This window comes from Lytechinus variegatus, chromosome 7, assembly GCF_018143015.1.
Source record: "Lytechinus variegatus isolate NC3 chromosome 7, Lvar_3.0, whole genome shotgun sequence".
Taxonomy (NCBI): domain Eukaryota; kingdom Metazoa; phylum Echinodermata; class Echinoidea; order Temnopleuroida; family Toxopneustidae; genus Lytechinus; species Lytechinus variegatus.
The window spans coordinates 18,076,196-18,097,906 of NC_054746.1; the positions used below are offsets into that span (position 1 = coordinate 18,076,196).

At 38.7% G+C, this 21,711-nt stretch overlaps 1 protein-coding gene across 1 annotated transcript; it reads right to left on the minus strand.

Moving 5' to 3' along the window:
• Positions 1-683: 683 nt before the first annotated feature.
• LOC121418627 lies at positions 684-15,926 on the minus strand. Its single transcript, XM_041612604.1, has 7 exons — positions 15,848-15,926; positions 8,691-8,861; positions 7,651-8,197; positions 6,600-6,835; positions 5,579-5,725; positions 4,529-4,681; positions 684-2,284 (listed from the first exon to the last, which is right to left on the minus strand). Exons 2-7 carry the CDS (start codon positions 8,751-8,753, stop codon positions 1,406-1,408), a joined length of 2,025 nt encoding a protein of 674 aa, XP_041468538.1. The 5' UTR covers positions 8,754-8,861; positions 15,848-15,926; the 3' UTR covers positions 684-1,405.
• Between the last annotated feature and the right edge of the window lie 5,785 nt (positions 15,927-21,711).

Sequence of the window (21,711 nt, forward strand, 5' to 3'; positions counted from 1 at the left end):
CGCCGGAGCAAATGTTATGGAAGTACTACACAATCATGACCATTCATGCCCCTAGCTGTTTAACAAGCCTCAGGTAAATAGTAGTCTGCAAGCACAGACTCAGATTTGACACTTTAACTAATCATACCATGTCTAAAGTAAAGACTAGACACCAGACTCTCTGTCCATAGTAGTGGCAGCCACAGTATAGGCCAACATGTACACAGTGAATCTAATCTCACTACTTACTCTGTTTTATGCACTATGTGAATCGCGAATACCAAGGTCAGTGCCTGCAGACTAGGGGCCCGCCTTTGGTAACTTGATTGTCCTGCACAAGAAAAAGTCCTTAGCAAACAGGCAATAGTTAATTTGATTGTTATCTGATAAATTGCTTACATGACTGTTCGGGTCTGTGATTCCAAATAAAAATTAGCCGAGAAAAGCTGAAGAGTATTGAAAAAAGCAGAATTGAAAGAACTCCCACCTTTGTACACAGGAGAGCCAATCTGGGGGGGGGGCACTCAGTATATATTATGCATAATGGGTATGTGCCGCGGAGGGGACCCCCATTTTCACACTCAAATTTCTGTTCCAAGGCATAGCATTTTTGTCTCATTGAGAAAAAGAACAAAGAAAGCCACTCCAAGGCATGGCATTTTCTTCTTATCGAGAAAAAACAAGAAAGAAATCCGCTCCAAAGCTTCGCATTTTTCGTTACGCCGTTCCGGTCGCATTGATCTGCTACAATGAGCTGCCGGCAATTTTGGTGAAAACCGGCCGTAGAGCGTTTCGACCATCGCCTCAGCGCGAGCGCACCCAGCGGAGGCCACGCTAGTTGCATCATGCATATAGAGTGATATAAACCTAAACACGATTGCCCGTTCCATAGGGATGCGTATACGCACTCACACGCTGGAGATCTGTTCCAAGGACCCCCGTTTTCACAAACATTTGTAGTTCCGAAGCCCGTTCCGAGGACCCTCCTTTTTACAGTAAGCCCGCTCCAAGGCCACATTTTTTGCCTTGCCCGTGGCACACCCTTACCACTTTTTTGGTCGAGTGCCCCCCCCCCCCCCCGGGAGCCAATATAAGCTGAAATGAAGCTGAAAATCAAAGGCAAAAAATAGCTGAAATCTGCAAAAACTCTCATACCCCTGGACAGACGAAGAGACATGTGTCAAGCACCAGTCCCTTGGGGATCTCCCAATGTGATCTGTAATGAAGTCGAGTGTTCCCAATTCCTAATGACCTTCATACATCTATTTGTCAGGAAGAATGAGAGTGAAGAAAGTAAGGTCCTTTGATGCCTCACTTTCTTAGCTTGTGTCGTAGGAGTGTGTGAGGAACAACATCAAAGGCACTCTCAAGGTCCATGATAACGATATCCATTTGGGTCTATAACATCACTGTAATTATGTTGAATTCATAAATCACTATCACTCTCAGCAGATCTTGAAATTCCTTCATAATCATCTACAAGATCTACACAATCATCTCTATCAATCGCTTTAAGTGCAGTTCTTAAATCATCCAATGACCTCACAATTTTCCTTTCCTCTGCTAGGCAAAGGATAGTAAATGATGGTGATTTTGATTCTGTACGTGCTACAGCATCATATTTTTTATCTAATTTCCAATACCTGGAAAGATCCATCCAATTTCTGACACCTTCTAACTCACTCAACTTCACGGACAGTTGTTTTTTCAACTGGAAGGGTATAATGTTTCTACTTTCCACAAGCCAAGACATATGCGGTAACCGTTGATCTGCTCTTTCAGGTACATGTACATTTACATTCCCTATGTAATACTGGTTAAGAGCTTTATTATTTCCACTTGTATCTCGTGTAGGATAGGAATGATTAAGATTTAAATTGTTTATGGCAGAGACCATTTCTTTATTCTGAGATGGTTTCCCATAATGAGAAGTCTCCCTTCTGCTAACCAAATCCAACCCCTCTACCTGGTCTGGTCTTGATGCTCCAAGTGCATTGGCCCTCTCGATAGAAGGCACTCCAAAACTCTGCTGATCACCATGTAGACTGACTGCGCCAAAAGAAAACTGAAACTTTTGATTGGCCCCTAGCTCAGCAGGAGAAGACCTAAGGTGTTGCTGCCTAGGTGTCATGCCATTGGTTGCTGTCAAAGACAACAATGGAATATCTGGAAGAGGTGGGACTTTTGGTAGCTGTAACTGCACTGCGCTGGGTCTGACTGACCTTGTTTCTTCTCTTGGCATTGAAAGCATTACATCAACTCTTCTTTCAACAGCTACACCTTCAGATCTATCAGAAGAGTCAGTCTGTACAAAAACAAGTGAAACGGTATTATGTTAATGCCTAGTTCACACCAACAGTGCTTTAAATTGGCGTGCAAAGCGGCGCCAAAGCATAACAAAGCTTGATTAAAGCGTCAGGGTAGTGATAGATTGTGGGAAAGCTTGGAGTTAAAGTGGGACATTCGGCAAGAGCACCACCAAATTTTAAACTGTTTTTAAATTTTGGGCGCTCTGTCATGAATTGATGAAAGCGCCAAGAGCATATCAAAGCTCAGCAAAGCTTGACTCAAAGCATAGGAAAGCTTAACAGAGCTTCGTTCAAAGTGGGGGATCCCAATCTTCATGGTCTGTCACCACTTGACACATTTTGTTAAGATGTCTCAAGAATTGCTACGTTCTGGAATGGAGATCCCACACGAGGCCAGACACCTTCAACAATATCTGACATGCATTGTTACACTTTCATGAAGGGCTCTCATGCTTTCCCACAAATTAAGATGCCTTGATCAAGTATTGACACACTTTGTTACGATTAGCAAGCTTCTTCATGTTCTCTTACGCTCTTTCACGCGCTCTAACAATAGCTACGCTGTCCTGATCCCAATAAATAGTGCTGTGACTTGAGTATCACTCACTGCATACTGTTTCCAAATGAACAGTGATATTATTATTGTTTACTTTGATAACTTTGCATGTATGATTTGTAAACAGTGATAATATTGGAGTGTTTTTTGGGGTTGCTTTTTGTACATATTGATAACATGCTTCTTAATAATGAAAGAGAATATGTTATATTAAAAGAAATGCCTTGTATTTTAAAATAGAATTAAAAAATCACTATAGATATTGATTAAAAGTTAAGTAATCAATACAAAATACACAAAATCCCCCACCCCCACACATTCAATGGCAAAGAAATGATTTACAGCATGATAATTGCACCAAAGCGTAACTTGTGAAAATAACCAGAAATATTGTGATTTGCGGGGCACGCAAGAGAATTATATCGAAACTTCATTGTGAAATGACTGAGATGGAATAACACTTGTCATAAGAGCCTTGCACGTAAACTTAAATGTTGACCTGAAAATGACCTTTGACCTTACCATGTGACCTCCGACAGCAGCATTACATGCAGGTAGCCTAAGTCCATCTACCATTCAAGTTTTGTTGAAAAGTGACTTACAGTTGCGGAGTTAAGTGTTGTAAGAGAGTCTTGCGTGTAAACTTTAACATTGACCCGAAAATTACCTTTGACCTGACCATGGGACCTCTGACTGCAGCATAACATGCACATCCCCCAAGTCTATCTAACATCCAAGTTTGGTTAAAAAGTGACTTACGGTTGGGAGTTAGGTGTCATAAGAGAGTCTTGCATGTAAACTTTAATGTTGACCTGAAAATGACCTTTGACCTTACCATGTGACCTCTGACTGCAGCATAACATGCAGGTCCCCCAAGTCCATCTACCATCCAAGTTTGGTTGAAATGCGACTTACGGTTGCGGAGTTAGGTGTCATAAGAGAGTCTTGCATGTAAACTTTAACGTTGACCTGAAAATGACCTTTGACCTTACCATGTGACCTCAGACTGCAGCATAACATGCAAGTCTCCCAAGTCCATCTACCATCCAAGTTTGGTTGAAAAGCGATTTACGGTTGTGGAGTTTTGTGTCATTACAGGTTTGTGACGGACGGACGAACGACGGAGGGACGGATGACAGACGGACGGACGACATTTGGATCCCTAAGTCTCGCCTTCACCTCTGGTGGGCAAGACAATAAAAGTGTAATAAGGTATATCAAAGCGTGATTTCAAGCATAAAAAGCCTGATCAAAGCGGGATCAAAGCAAGAGTAACCATATCAAGTAAGGAAGTAATTTGTCCCCCAAAGCGGCAACCAATGCCATATCAGAGCAAATCAGAGTGCAACATTACTTTGGAGATTGTGATATTTTTCGAAAAGTAAAAAAAATGACGGGGCTTTTTAATCCTCATCAATTTCAAAACCTCTAGCAAGCATCATGTTGGGAAGTGGATTTTAGTGTTGTTGTAGGCTAATCTCAAGCACTTATGCATATTGCATAATCAATGAATTTCACATTTTTGTTTGCTTGTGCAATGTAAATGGGTGGATTTTGACTTTTACACTGGACACATCAGTGCCACTGAAACATCAAAACAGAAATATGCATGTATATTGGGACAATCATAATTGATCATAAAACAAGTCATTACTTTGTGATTTTGTTGTGCTTCTTTCCTCACCTGAACATCATGGGCAAATGACAAAGTGACCTTGCTGTCATTACCCACTTGATGAATGTCAATCCTACATTTAAAATCAGAGTTCTGTCCTTGGTGATTGAACTGCAGCTCGGAGGAGTTGTGATCGCAAGCCCACATCTCTCGAAACGGCACCTGAAATATGAAAATTAGCAGAACAGGGTGTGTTCACATCTATGGATTCATAAAAGTTACCATGATGGGGCTCATGCATCACTTTGAATATTATTTCAGCATGGTAAATCAGGAGTGAGAATCACATTACAGGGGGGCGTTTCATCAATATTTTCGTCCGACAAGTTGTCAGATCTGACAACTTTCCTGGATTCTGATTGGTTAAGAAGCACTGTTACTATAGTAACTGTCGGATAAAACAGGACTTGTCGGATAAAACGTCTGACAAGTCCTTTCATGAAATGCTCCCCGGGTTTATGGTTATGTCATGCAAGGACTTGTTTTGGTAAGTTTTAACTGCAATCCTACAAGCTCATTGTTCTAGATGGCGTTAAGTCCTGATGCAGCGAGGCAACAAAGAGGCCTGCAGTATGCTGGCAGAAGCTTTCAAAAAATTTCATTGCAATATCATGGGAGGCAATAAGTTTATAACTTTTAATGCCTAAATCCAAGATATTCAAGGTATACGCCAAGGTTAATTCTCTTGATAGTGACACAAGAATCTTTATCAGGAGTGAAGCATACTGCCAATTTACATTGTGATTGCATGTAGGACGATAGAGATGACAAATGGGGATGGGGGAGGGGGAGGTGCCCCAAGACAGAATAATCAAGAAGTTATGAATTTTGATCTAGACATTATATTGATGTCCATGATTGTCTCACACTCACCATACAAGCGACATTATCACAAATATACTTGTTTTGCAGTTGAAACGGAAAAAATAATGGATTATGATCTCTCCTTCAATATAATAAGTCTTCATAGTGGTATCTGACTTGATAGTAGAACAATCCGCTTATAAATGTATAATGTGTTATAGAATATTATTATTGTAATCTCTGCTATTTACTTACATTGATCATTGGAGAAGAGCAGAGGACCCAGCCTACTGAGTGCCAACTTATCTCCATTTTCAGGTTTCCTTGGTTCTTCAGAAACACATAGGAATGATAGCTTGTCAGACGTTTTCCTCCAAGTTCTTCCTCTTCCTTTTTCACTTTCTGCAGCAAAAATAAAAAGCGCAATTGAAATCAGGTAAGGTAATCAAATATTAATCCATTTGTAGAAATATTATCCCAATTACCAGTATCTATTTTTTGTAAACATTACCCCCCAAAAAAGTATTTCCTATGCATCCTACATATACAAACAAAATACACCAATTAACATTCTGTAAAATATTATTTACCTTTCGCATTACCTTCATGACTTGCAAAAAGGAAGATTTTTTTCTATTTCATCTAAATCATAAATCTTGCATACCTCCTTGTCTTTACAGCTTGATATCTTGTATGTTATTAACATTACTTAACGTCACATTGCCGACATGCATGAGGAGTGGATAGAGATTGTAAACTTTGTTAAAATCTTGAAAAACACTAGCGGCTGGGAAAATCAGACGACAAATGCGAGATTGGGTAGATTATTCAGGTACATGTACATAAAATATGTTGATCATAACACTCATTCCACTATGGGTGATGGACAGCCTCCAGAATTTAGACAAAGTGGTGAACGGGCTGTTTTGCAATTATATAGATTTAGTGGTTTTAGACTAAGTGGTTGCAGATCAACTAGGAGTAGACTATTCATGAGACCCCCCCCAAAAAAAAAAACAGAAAAAAGCAGGTGTAGACCTAGTGGCAATTTACTAACTTACTGCCAAACTAAGGTACCTTGTGAAAAGTCTGTGCAGCATCTTATAGCAGGAACCTTACTGTGAGGGCACTAAAATTCTTTTCATAATGGCCTTCCTGTATTGTTTCATCTATGATGAAGTGTAAGAATTGGTAATGAAAAGCTGCCTGCAGGATTCACGCACAAAAGACACGGCAGCTTTAACTATTGACAAGGTACCAAATTTCTGATATCTACCTCTTTCACTGCCTCTAAATCATCAATGACATGAAGCCTGATCTTCTGATCCTGTCCAGCAGAGATGGGTGAAGCATATGGAACGATGCGCATCCTCTTGGCTTCCACGTCGGGACGGTCATCATCAAACGCCCAGACAAGGTAACAGAAGTCAAATACCTTAACATGTATCTTATCATTCTCCAGAGAGTAATCGCTGGCCGGAACTCTGTACCTTGACCATGTAGGCTTTCCACCTGTGATTTACACAACGAACAAAAATATCACATAGTGCTGGGCAATATTTCAACATTATCGAAATTGTGCAATATTGAAGAAATATTTATGTTGATATACTGTGGTAACACGGTATGATCAAAATATGATCAATTATGAAAATCAATCTCTATTAGTATCGGCCAAAAATGCGGCTCTGTGTTGCTTTAAACCAACTCAGAACTTTGTAAGTTGGTACCCAAATGCCTGCATTTCATGGGCATGAACCGATAAAAGCCCTACTATCATTTCCACCTCCTCTGCTCATGCAATTGCAGCTCATAACAAAAAAAATTGTTCAGACTATATCAGCAATATTATGTTGGCAATAATAAACAAACATTGAAATCAAATATCGCGCAGGAATAACAAATAATTAAATCTGACACTATGCAAAATTACATACATTGTAGAACATGCTCATCCATGACACTACATACTTCAAATACTTTTCACATACCCAGTATTAACAACTTTTTTTAACAGCCATCCTCGTTTTAGTTGCATTTTTACACATCGATTTTGTGTTTTTAGAATGAATGAGGTTAAAAACAAATCAGAACTTCAACAACCCTAACAACTCTTCTGTTTCACTTCCTTGTTTATGTTTCTTTCAGAGTTTTGCTAACAGTATGGAAATACAATAGCTATTACAAAGTACCAGTGAACAATTGACCCACAAGTCAAGATGTGTGCAACCTGCAGTTAGCACACAACTTCTGACATCTGTATTTTAGACAGTGATATTATTCCACAACCAATAAGATTACTACAGGATACAGGTAATATAACTCACCAGACACATGATGACTGCTGTACAGTACTGGCCTCATCTGTTTGCTGCTACACAGGTTCCTTTCTAGGCAGTGAGGTAAGCTAAGTATGACCGGTCGATGGAACCTTACACCAGAAGGTTGACAGCTTAGAATGGATGTAATTTGACAGTCAGTCTCAAAGGAGGGCATGAGGCATTTGTTCCAGACCAGACCAAGCTCAAATTTGGTCTTCTCTGACACGGCCCCTCTCGGTATGGTAAGAACATTGCCATAGAGCTCCAGTTTACCCCCTTCTGGGCCTATGAACTCACTGATGATTGGTCCTCCAATACAACTATGGTTTCCATCGGATCGATTGAAGTCAAGATCCGGTGACTGACAAGAACTAGCCAGACTGCTCGGACTATCATTACTCCACTCATAATGGTACTGGTAACTTTCTTGGAGAGAGCTGTCACATTTTAGAGGAAGACATTTCCAACTTGGACTGTTAGAAAGTGTTTCATGGTAAATGTTTGAGCATCCTTTTGCAACCATCTTGACATGAGAACTCTGAGCTCCATCCACCTGAACAAACAAACGAAAGATCTATACAAACTGACTGGTAAAGAAATGGATTTCTGTTGTACAATCGATGCTTATTGTTATCAGTCTCAACATCACAATCATAACCATAAAACTGATCTGCTGTTGTTATTAATATCAACACTGATTGATAACCCTTTTATTCTCAATCTCATTCACTGTCATAGTAAAAAAATCACCCCTTTCTAAATTCCATCCATTAATATTCCTCTATGATTTCAACATTGAATCATATTTACATTGGACCTCTAGGAAGAACAGAGCCATCATATCAATGACTTTGAATACAGTGATCCTTCTAAATCTTTTTAAGTGTTCATAGATTTAATCCTAAAATTTTGCACAATGTATTTTGCAGTGATTTTTATATGGTTAATAAAACCAATCCAGTATGAAAAAAAGACTTAACCATAAAAATTACAACAATCACTGAAAAAGAATATCTGAGTAGTCTATTACCGGTATTACACCTTACCTCGTCAAAACTGCAGATATGGTTTGGGAACATTTTTGCAAAGGGCTTTCCAATTCCAATCATCAAAGAAGACCAAAAATCTGCAGATCATGAAATGTACTGTACATGTAGGACTGTCAACATTGATGCTTCAAATGGACGAGCTTCTCAAAACTTGAGCTTGGCATTCCTCTTTATGAAATAAAGATTAAGGCAAATATTAAAGTCTATTTAATGTTAATTCAAAGTTTTGGTAACTATATCACTAAGTATTCATCAGACTAGCATTCAATTTTTTAGATAGGTAATCGCTTTGACAGTTCATACAGATACAGGAGGCTATCTATCTTATAGAAGTTTCATACCTTTAGCTTTAATACAGCAAATATGGCCCTTAGTACTCAAGCCTTGAGTAAGGGCCATGTTATTATTCATTGTAAGCTAAATGTAATTGATCTCCTGGGCCATGTTCTATAAAAGAAAAACTGAGACAATTTTTTGCCAGAGGTTTTTTTATTGCAAAAGTTTAATGAGGTCCCTGGACTTGAATTAAGTTTCTTTCTCAATGAATTCAAATTTTGAACATAAACATTTTTAAAAATAGCACCTTCATTTCAGCTTTGCTAATTATTAAAGTCTGATCACGAATCCTCCAGATCCAGGAGGATGCTTTGAGTCTTAAGATTCTTCTGCTAGGTATGGCTTCATTTTTAGCCACTCCAAGTACCAATGAGGTCAAAACAGTATAGGACTACCTCATAGGCAAAAATTTAGCGCATATTCTGGGTGGTGCATTTGTAGAAAGTCGGTAACACACAAATGCATTCATTGATGGCGACAAGGCTTGTCAGCAGGTAGACTAAAAGCTTCAGTCTCTGTATTTGGTTGTTATGCTGAACTGCGTTGGCTCCACTCACCAATGGTAAAATGTCAGAAATTGTTAAATAAATCCCCAGAAAAGATGGTTACTCCCGTTTAGTCAGCAGGGTGAATTGTTTAGTGATTGTATTTTCAATTTCTTAAGTTATGAACTTTTTTAGTGAATGTTTATTGCAGTTTACATATCACAATAATCTAAGGTCAAAATTTTAATCAATTATCTGTGGATTTTGTAATTGTACAATGTGCTTGAAAGTCTGACTACTCTGGCAGCTTTTTTCAACCTTATTGAGGTCCCAAGCGGCTTTCAAAAAGTCATCAAAGAATGATAAAAATTAAAATTTCTTACGTAATTGTAAATAATTGATATAATACTACTAATTATTTATAATCACGTAATATATTTCATTATTTGTAAAATAATAATCTTTATCTATAAATTAATCTTCAGAACGGCATCGCTAACCAGAAGTACGTAATACATAAGTGGTTCAAGGGTCGATGCCATTGTATTTGCGTTGTTTACATCGGTATTATATGTGGATCGAGGGGTCTACGCGACATCGGTCTGGTAAGAATCCTTTATTTTTCACCTTTTTTTCCTGTTTTTTAAACCTTCCTACGCATTAGGTGTAGGAAGGTGTAGAGTTAAATTAAATCACTTCGCGTAATGCCTTGCGCCGATTTGCGTGTAAAATAGTGTAGGTGCCTAGTCTTTCCCTTCTCGTGTCTTTGATATGAATATAAATCGCGCGCCCTCTTTAGGCGAAAATGGATATCCACGCTGATCAATTTTCATCTCCGTAAAATCTTCACTAAACTTCAAGAAAATATACATGTTTTTTTAAAAGAAACTTAAAGGAGAAGTCACGGAACGATCTAAATGATTCGGTAAGTGTCATAGCAGAATGTGAATTACAAAATTAGGTGTTATATTTTATGTGGGCAAAAGCGTGGAATCTTTTATGTGTCGTGTGTGTCTCGTGCATACGACTGATAATCCTTCGCATGCGAGATGCTATGAACCCATGGGCGGGGATTCAAGACTCCATGATGAAGAAGTATGTCAATTTTTTTTTAAAGACATCATCATGGAGTCCTCAAGACTAGGGTGTCGCCTAGAGTGGCTGCAGGCACCAGTGCGCATGTTGTTGTTATGACGTAACAATCAGACCTAACTCGCACTGCATGAGCATGTTTTGCATCAAATTCATAAATTTCACATGAAAAAAAAAAACATTTTAGCTAGGTGTCGTATATTTATAAAACAAATAATGAATGTTTATTTTCATTCATGCCAATGGCAATGGAAAGAATACTTCATTACTACACCTCGGTGAAAGATGAAATAACGATCCATTCAACTTTACTACACCTCGCTGAATGGATCATCTCATGAAGTATTCTGTCCATTGCACTCATAAACATTCATTATTTGTATACTATTATACTATTATAGCGCGCTCCGCTGAATGGTGCCACGGAGTAGTACGACCACGGGTGCACAGTGGGCCAGAATGAACCTGAAGTGCGCCAAAACCCTTTATTCACATATTTGTACGATTAAATTTGGTAGATTGGGGTAATTTCACCCGTAGAATTCAATAAAGGTATTTTCAAATATTGATGACGTTGTTAAAATACTGTTTTCTGATAGGCTGTTAACATTTGAGAAGAAATTACATGTTTCTAATTCTACAATAAGTTTCAAATTTTCAGAAACTAGTTTTAGAGAAATTTCAGCAATAAGGAAGCATATAAACAGCAAACACATTAACAGGCAAAAAAAAAAAACGTCTGTGCTCAGGGTACAAACAATTCAATTTCTGACTTGAGTATCGCTTAAAGAGGGCGCCCTACCATGAATCCGGAATCATAAAATTCAAAGTGAAATTGTTAAAAAAAAATGCAAAGGAGTATTTTCATTCCCTGGGTACAATGATTAACCACACCTACATAAATTAAAATGGATTGATACCAGAAGTGGACAGTGAATTCTTTAAAATAATTATTCCAATAAGAAATAATAAAGGCCGGGTCCTCTGCAGGCCCTACAAGGCCTTCCTATTTCACCAAGAACGGCATATACAAAGTTATTCCGAAACAGAGTCTCCCTCTGCTATCTCACCAACCATTATGTCTTTGGTGAGAGGATCTTTTAGCATACTTTGACCATCAGGGGGAAGAGGCTGTGCTTGTTGTACTCTTAAAAATTTGCTACTAATCACAATGTCACTTGTTACCATTAGTCTGTGGAAAACATATTAAGTCAATATATAGTATTATATATATATAGTAATAGGGTAATATATAGTGCACCACTGAATAGGCAACTAGATAGATCAGCGCCTCATAAATGCTATATATTATTATTAATAAGACTCATAAACCAAACAATCCTTGAAATGATAATATGCACTTCCTTCTTAATTGATTTTAACAATAATTTATAGCAAATCTAGAGCCAAGAGATTAACAAATTCATACGTGTATGTGAGGTTACAAACCCTTCATTTTTTTTTTGGGGGGGGATAGATACTAATATTGATAATGCAACTTATACATGTATAGATCCCATTACGTATCTGTTCTTTAAACATTTTAACATTTTGGCAGAAAACTAAGTGAGACCGATCACATCCCTAGTCATGTGTGTTATAGCGATATACAGTAGCCCCTACTTGGTGTATGAACAACAAAACAAATTAATAATCTTACCCGGGGAATCTTACCTTAAGAATCAATCTTCTCAGAATGACAGCATATCAGATATACACGGGATGGAATAGTTTGACATCAAAATGAAGTTGTTTTACATGTATTATTATATAGTTAGTGGAAGTGGAAATGAAAACTTGTCTTTACGTTTGTTTAACGAAAATATTTTAGGAAGATACCAGTCAAAAGAACCAGACACTTGAGCCAGACATCCCCCCCTCTCTCCCACCCACAGTGATACGGTCCCGAAGGGAGCAGGGAGTTTGTTTAATGTCACCCGCAACGTTTGGCACGGGCATAATGGGACACTAACTTGGAACGATTTTTGTGATAAATACGGCGAACATGTGGTTGGAAAATTGGTTATATCTCCAGAAAATGCACGTATATGCAGCTACATTTGGTATCTTTGTAAAGCATAAACTATAACAAAGACCGTCATGCTATTTACAGCGCAGCATTGGCAGCAATTTGTAAAAGAAATGCTCATGAAAAAAAAATTGCTAAAACCCCCATTGTCAAATGGTTTCATCCAAAATTACCTCTGAAGGGATTATCATTTTATCTTGAAAATTTTTGATCACTTAAAACAATCATTCATCAAAGAGTAGCGTGAATTAAAAATAAATTAAGCAATCCGTTTTGTTAAAACAGTGAAATATCTACAGCGTGTCATTTTCACATGCGGTAGCCGTAAAGGGTCATTTTCCACCCCAGTATTGAATAAACTGTATGGGCAACTAATAATCGATTTCATGGAGAAATATTGTATGGAGACATCCTACAGGTTCTTATTTTTGCTTAGAACATAAAAAACAAAATTTGTTTCATGACTAAAAACCAGTTTTGGCGCACTTTTGCTCTCTCCTGAGTCCTGGCCACTGATCTCTCCCCTAACTGGATATGCTGGGAGGGTCCTTTGTTTGAAGCCCGCGAGTTCTATTGTCCGCCATACCAGTTCCCCCAAAAGGAACGCGATCGCTCCATTAGCATGTGCATTGTGAGCGATACGCTAGCAGTCTGCACACTGAAGCACTCATTGCTTTTTATACTAAACTTCATATATTTAAGGTGCCAGAATTCGCAATTTTCTTGAAACCATGGTACTTTCTCAGTATACAATTCGGAAACATAATTTTGAAGGGGTTGGTGTTTTTCTCACCTACGGAAGAATGGATGAAATCCTTGACTTGTATATGGGGGTATTTTGGAGGTTTTCCAAATAACCATCTTAGGATCGATATGGCGAGGACTTTCTAGGTTATGAAGGCTTATAACACTGGGCTTGAACCCCCCTTTAATTTAAGCCCTACCGCACCCCCCAAAAAAAATCAAACAAGTGTAACACCGAAAAATTCATCGTTTTCAAACGTTGAAAATGTAACTTTCATATTTTATTTCTGATTTTGATTAAATTTTGAGCATTATTGTGTGTTTTTCTCTCTATTCAAATAATCATTTTCATGAGGTGGACTCGCCCTTTAAAGAACAAGTCCACACCCAACAAAAACTTGATTTGAATAAAAAGAAAAAAATTCAACAAGCATAACCCTGAAAATTTCATCAAAATCGGATGTAATATGAAAGTTATGGCAGTTTAAAGTTTCGCTTCATTTCACAAAACAGTTATATGCACATCTCGGTTGGTATTCCATTATTTTAACATTTTGTGCTTCCGGCAAGGAGGTCCTAAACGTCAAATTCGTAAAAATTGAAATATTGTATAATTCAAACTATAAAACACAAAATAAATAGTGAGTAAAATCATCGACTCTCTCATTTGGATGTAACTGGCTCATTCATATCACTATTTTTTTTTTAATAAGCGAAACTTTGAAATGTCATAACTTTTTATTTTACATCAGATTTTAATGAAATTTTCAGCATTGTGCTTGTCTGATTTTTCTCTTTTGATTCAAATCAACATTTTTCTGAGGTGGACTTGACCTTCTCTCTCTCTCTTTCCTTCTGTCACATCGATCGACCCTCTTCAATTATCCTCTACCCAGTTTGTTCATATACACGTAGGCAGCGGAAGCGGGGGGGGGGGGGGGGGTCCTGTACCCCTAAATTTTAGGTGGGGGACAGACCCCCCAAAATTTATGTTGACAACTTTTTTTTTGTTCTTTTTGCTTGTCAATTTTTTTCCTGCATCCCCTTTAAATTCAGGTGGACCCCCCTAAAATCGTTGTGGTCCGCCCTGAAATTTTGGGTCGATAACCTTTTTTTGCTTGTCAGATTATTTTTATTGCGTCACCCCCTAAATTTCTGGTTGATATAACCCCCCCCTTTTTTTTGCTCCACCGAGACATTTTTTCTTTGAAGACATTCGGCATCTCAAAATAAGTTCTGTGAAATTTCTGAAGTCTGTTAATCCGTCTCTGTAGCTTAATGTCTTTTTTACGTACTTAAAAAAAAGAGTTCTTGGAAAAAATAATTCGATCTATTGTTGACAGAGAAATATCACAAATTCACACGCCACAAGTTACGTAAGCCCCCTAAAGTCCTAGTCATATACCGTACATGTACCTATAGCTTGTAATTTTCACAAATAAAAGATAAATAATTTTCAGAATACCTTGTAGATCCAGTCCTTGTCCCAAAAATCAGTCTATTTCGGTCAGGATCTATGCTTGCAAAAAATATTTTTTTAACTCCTCCGAAACGGCAGATTTTCAGTCTTAATAACTTAAGTTTCACAATACATGCTATACACGGTCAGTATTTTCGTGTCTCAGTCGTCACTATTCTTCTGTCCAAACATGATTGATAAACTCATAAAACTTGGTGACATTTGTGAATATTAATAAACTGAATATTCATTTGAATCATGGTTTGAATTCATCACGCTTCCAGAGAAATCACAACAATCGATAACCCCCCCCCCCCCCCCGGAGTTTTAAAGTTTTGGAAACTTGCTCTGGTAATTTAGAATTACCACACATGTATTTGAGCACATGGGACTACATAAAGTCTACAACTATGCAGTTCACCAGCTTGTCATATCTGTGAAAAGTAATCCCATTTTCTCTGTTTCCACGGTCGTCACAATAAGTGCAATTATACGTGGCACAGGACGACATCTTAAACTTTTTATCAGGTATAAATTCACATTGAAAAGTGCCGTTATAAGAGTTGATTTGGTAAGTATAATTAAGAATTGACACTATTGCCGTGTACCAGACTCTACTCCGATTTTCGCTTTTTGGGGGAACTCGGCGTGCGGAGGTACCAACTTCCGGTGCTTCAACACGTACACGGAATAGGCCAATCAGCGTTATTGTTCCCATCCAGGTAGGGGAGAGATCAGTGGTCCTGGCCCACTGTGGGGTGGTGCCAGAGCAGTGTACCAGCATGCAGCACTCATTCAATGAACAAGCAATTAAGCAAGCACAATGCACACTCACACGTATTGCGCGAGTTATTAGTATACGTTAGACCCACAGAAATACAATACACGTTAACAACTCGTTCGTTAGACCTCGATCATATCGGAAAACAAAAGATGGAGGTAACCTGAGAGAACTGTACGTTAAGGGATATGGTAGTATATGCCAATGAATTATAAGTAAAATAAATACCTGAGACTAAGTAGCACAGCCATGCCGGTGCACCGCCAACGGGCCAACTGTGCGTGATGCGTTACAGACATGTCGGTTGTACGGTACGTCGAGCTCGGCCGGCCGCGCGCCGGGGATTTCCCTTATTTTAAGGTGACGTCATCAAGTCAAAATTAGACGAGTACGCACTACTGCGTTGGTGACGGTTGGTGACCCTTTCTGAAAGTGCAAACAGGGGCCGCGGTTTTGAAAGTGGCTGCATGCAAATCAGATTGTGGGGGCTGAAGCCTCCCCCCCCGTTCCGCGGCCCATAGGTCCTGTACCGGGGTTTGTATAATTCTTGAACGGCCCCATATTGTACAGCTCGGCTGGAATTAAAAAAGGAATTATAGTTGGGTACGGTATATACAGCAAAACATTAACAAAATGTTAACAAGGCTATTCTATGATTCCCGGGGCTTCTGCTGGGCCCGGCCTGGGCCCAGATCAGGAAACGGCAATTTTTATATTTGTGCTATTTGCATGGAGACTTTTTTTTATATCAAAGTTTCAATCAGGCCAATCATAGTGTCTGTACGCCTGCAGACTCCTGATCATATCGACCCTCACTATAATAGTGGACCTATACGAGAGAGCTTGTCGAGGCAAAGTAAATGATCGAGAGTGCCTTTCATAATCATTTTCATGTATAACACCCATCAGGGCCCGATTACTGGTCCGCGCGTTATATGTAGATGAGGGCATATTATGTACTAGATCTACATGTCAGGGGCCGCGGAACGGTTTTCAAAGTGGGGGGGGGGGCGGGGCTGACCATGCATGCTAAAAATAACAATCATACGGTCATTTTTACGTTTTTGTACACGGTTTTGGAAAAAAAAGTGGGGGGCCGGCCCTGCATGTGATTTCATTTCACGATAATGGAAATACTTATATAGCTAGATGAGGCTGCCTCCAACAAAGATCCGTGCATGTGAAACTCAATGTGAAGACTGCAAAAGAATCGTTACCATGTATTGTTTGTTTTATTTCCGAAATCAGATAAAAAAAATCTACAATATACAACAGAGATACATACAATAACGGAGGATCACCCAATTCAGCTGTATTTGCAAAATACTGCTGTTCTTCCTTGGGGTCCTACATTTACCATACAAAGTAATATACGCGATTAAAAAATACTAAAAGAAAAACATTTCCAAGTAAAATACATTGACAGAAAAAAAATATGAAAACAAAAAAATAAAAGAAGGATGTATTATCCTGGGGAGGGAGGGGTGATCTCCCCATTATTGGGGCGGGGGACATATCGTTTGCTCCTCCAATAATTTTTGCAACTTTAAAAATTTATAGAATTCACTGAAAAAAATATGTTTGAAAAGGCATCAGAATTCCGATTCCGAAAGCAGTATAAAACATCAAAATATTATCAAATATATACAAAAAAGTTTTAGACACTGTTTGTGTGCAAAAAATCTGTGTTAAAATCTGGCGCGCAGACAGCGCCGAATTTTTCACCGCCCCCACCCCACCCGGCCACCCCAATCTGAATAATTATCGAAAATATTGAAATGTCATAACTTTCTTATTTTACATCCGATTTTGATGAAATTTTCAGCATTGTGCTTGTCTGATTTTTCTCTTTTGATTCAAATCAACATTTTTCTGAGGTGGACTTGACCTTTAATTAGAACCGAAACGAGCTTCAATTTCCTTTCTAGTAAACTTTTTTTTTTGCTTGTCAAATTTATACTTCAGCACCCGCGCTTCAAAAATTGTTGCCAGGGGCCAAGGCCCTCATTGCAGGGGATCACTGATGACATCAAATGCATATTATTAAGACAGCAATTGCATATTATTGTTTTGCGAATATAGTGAGCGCCCCGGAGCGCGTGTAGCGACCGAGCGAGAAAATTTCAAATTTCAGTTGAATAGAAAGCGTTATCACTTGACAACATACTGCATTACTCAATACATATCATACGCATATCAGGGCCTATACACAATGCATTTATATCCCTTTTTTTAATTTGTAGTCGAACATTTTTGTGGGGCTTCAGATTTTTTTGATGGGGGGGGGGTTCAGTCCCCAAATCTCTCCACTATAGAACCGAGCCTGAAGTCAAAAGCTTCTGTTTTTTAGGGGGGGGGTGCAAATTAAGAGCAAATTCAGCTTTCGTTTAATAGGGGTGGGTTGGAAGGGAAAAGGAGTAAAGAAGAGAAGATAAACGGAGTGGAAGAAATTACAGGGGTAAAGCTAGCACCCGGGGGGGGGGGGCACTTACATTGACGAGTGGATACCATGCGCGACCAAAAAAAAAACACGTAAAAAGGATGTCTTCTTCACGATAGGGCACGTTACGTACGTAACGTGATAAGGGTGTCAAAAACACAAAAATAATGAAAAAAGGGTTTCTATTTCGCTAGGAAAATTACGTGTTAAGGGTCGAATTTGCGGGGATGATAAAACAAAATTAAAATGTTTTATAAGGGATGTCCTTTTTGCCCTATAACACTTCGTGTTTAGAGTCCGATTTGCGCGAGGTGTAGAAGATGGGGTCGTATACTAAACAAAATAAGGTAAAGCCGACGACCGAAGGACCCGTAACAATAAAACATTACTGTACTTGTTTAGGGGTTCATTTCAGGGAATATTTGTCAAGAGTATCGTTTTGTTTCCAAAACTTGTTAAGGGTAGGGTTTCACACGCCTTGTTAAGGGGTGCATTTTCGGAATATGGAAATTACGTGTTTAGGGTGCTTTTCGAGACCCCATGGTCGCGCATGGTATCCACTCGTGAATGGAAGAGCCCCCCCCCCGGGAGCTAGCAGAAGAGGAAAAGGGGGGGGGGGGAGGAGACAAACAGCTAGAGAGAGAAGAGGACATTATTATATGCGAGGTTTTGGATAAACCTGTACGTGTGTCGGCCTAGACATGGGGATCGAGTTTGACATTTTGTCTGTTGGGGAAAAATATTTTTATCAGTTACACAAGAGCAGGTGTTGTTGGACTGACGAAGCTGTCAGAAAAAAGATAAACTGTCGGGTCATCCAAAGCTGTCCCTGCTCCTGCTATAAGAGTAACTCGCTCCCTAGCTTATTGAAAATGTGTCCAGTGTGTAAGGTCTTTGCTTGGTACCATAATTTTGTTTGTACAGCAACGCACCGAATGCACGAATGGGATCCACTGCATGCACACGTACATGATTGCATGATTACATGACGTAAATGATTATGGTGCACTTTTTTACCAGGTTATTATATGTCTTAAATCTCTTTTATTTTGTGATGAGAAAGATTTTTTTTTAGAATGGACTACAACCCCCCCCCAAAAAAAAAAAAAAAACCTAACCAGTTGAGATGGCATACAGAGTGTTTGTGCGTGAAAAAAATATTTTACAAATTAGAATAACATACATTTAAAAAATAAAAGCAGGGGCGGCCCTGAACATATTTTCGTTTGGAGGGGGGGGGGGAAGAGGCAAAGACAAAACTTAGTCAAGATTTGCATTATTTTGGTGCAAACATACATGTCACCATGACAGTCTACCGTCTGCGTGAAGTAGTTGGATGTTTTGTAGTGGTTGAGGAAAGTCTTTTTGAACTGATTTCTGAGATATATAGGCTCTTTTTCGCGAAAGAGTATAGCATGCAAGTGCTTTGGAAAAAATTCAAATCTGAAGTTGCAAAACCCGCTTTATGGTGCTAATCACTGTTAAAATAATTATTTTGAGTTACTGCAAGTGCGAATCGCGACCTCAAACATTCGGACATTTCTTATAATAAAATATGGAAATTAAACATTCCGAGAATTTTTGTAATCATTGAAAAAGATGTGTACCTAGAAAACTAACTCAACAGGGCCTTCGACCAGAAAAGGAACCTGTTATGGACTGCATTTACTGACTTGTACTTATGAATATGATAGGCCTACATATCTCGCCAATCGAATAATGCGAGCCCGAGGCTCGAGCTGAATATTTGTGATATTCCAACCTGAATTCTGAACATTTTAACATTATTTGTCACCAGAAGGGGGGGGGGGGTGTACCAGCTAAATTTGCCAACTAATTTGGCGTGACAGCGCCAACGTAAGCACAGGGGGAGTCTGATGGGGGATGTGCCCCCTTCAATAATCACATATGTAAACAATTTTGAAGTTTTAGAATTGAATTAGTGGCATTTGGTGAATACTTTAAGGTAAATTATACAAAGATATGCACAGATTTTGGATCAAAATAGAAGGGCAAGTACGTGTGCCGTAGTTGCTAACTTGCAGTATAATAAGGGAGGACTGGGTGCATATGCACCCCCCAGAATCATAGGAGTTCCACTCATTGATATCAGTAGGTGATACAACTAGAGAGATCAACATACCAGTGGAGTACAGACAGGGCGAGGCTTCCTCCCCCCCCAAAAAAAAAAACTATACTAAGAAATTACAATAAAACGATAAAAATGAAAGAGAGAAGCTTGAAATAATTTTCTGAATATTTTTCTGGATTTTTTTTTAATCGCTCGCTCACGACTTTTTATAGAACTTGCCCGACACGCCATATCTTGCCCTCTCAAGATTTTTGGCTCATTACGCAACTACAATTACATACAACTCTATGGCTACAACGAGCTCTTATAAGAAACAAAAAAGGCCTCAGCACACCCTTTTTTGGTGACAACTGTGAATTTCAAAGTGATTAATAACAAAAGGGCCATATGCATCTACACCAGAGTTTATATACAGTCATGATGTAGGCAATGTTTTCAAAGTTTGATATAAAGCCTAAAATGATGGCAAAGAAACACCAACGTATTCTTTCTCCCTCTCTCCTTCCTTTTTTTTTATTTATCCCCCTTCCCTTCTTCTCCCTCCTCTCTATTGTTTCTCCTCTTTCTTTCCCCTTGCTTTCATTTCTTTCCTTTCTCTCTTCATATTTCCCTTCTCTTGGTTACTCTTCCCCCCTGTATTCCTTTCCCTCTCCTTCCCTCTTCCCTTTTTCCCCCTTCCTTTTCTGTCCCTCCTCCCGTCCTAATTTTTTTTGTGGGGGGGGGGGAGGCCTGCCATGATCACGGCCGCTTTGATCACTATTCCCCGTTGAATATACCAATATCCATATTGTTGATCTGTCTCGGTGGCGAAATAAAGATTTGAGAAATTCTTGCTCTGTTGGATGATGTTACGATGACAACGGAGATGGCATGCAGTGTCGGTGCTGTTGATGAAGGCGATGATGATGACAGTGCACTGGTGGTAATGACGGTGGAAATGGTCATGACAGACAGTGGTGATGGGAGTGGTCATTGGTGGTGATGATTATGATGATTTAACAACAAAACATAATGAGTACATGTACAATTCAAGCAATTTAAAAGAAGAATGTATTATATATCTTATCTTTATTCATAGTACAATCAGCTTGCAGCATGAATACAAGAGATCTGGAGGAAGGCAATTATAGATTGAAAAATAATAATAATCCTGAACTGAAAATGCTTACTAGAAATTTTAGAAAAGAATAATAAAAAGATTTGCTCTATGAACATTGCTTAAATAACAGTACACAATATTTTGACTTCTAAATCTGCAAAATCTGTCACATACACCTACCATTGCTAATCAGCCTATTTTTTGAACAGTCAGCTTATTTATATCTTGCAGAATTCAACATCAGTCAGGAGAAGGAAGTACATACTATATTATGTAAGGCTATGCCAATGTTGGATCTCAACAGGTTTAGGGACATGCATATTACGTTGGAATGCTGCGTAAATATTACACAAATTTGAGTGAAAGAATACCATGCTACATGCTCTTATCTATCCATCTATATATCTACATATATATATATATATATATATATATATATAAAGAGTTGCCTAAGCTGTTGT

Bases quoted from the DNA above. Each gene is read 5' to 3' on its own strand.
- LOC121418627 (XM_041612604.1), bottom strand. From the start codon at position 8,753: ATGATTGGAATTGGAAAGCCCTTTGCAAAAATGTTCCCAAACCATATC. The intron at 5,726-6,599 runs GTAGATATCAGA...TTTTTGCTGCAG, and splicing joins ATTTAGAGGCAGTGAAAGAG to AAAGTGAAAAAGGAAGAGGA. The intron at 4,682-5,578 runs GTAAGTAAATAG...TTCATATTTCAG, and splicing joins GCTCTTCTCCAATGATCAAT to GTGCCGTTTCGAGAGATGTG.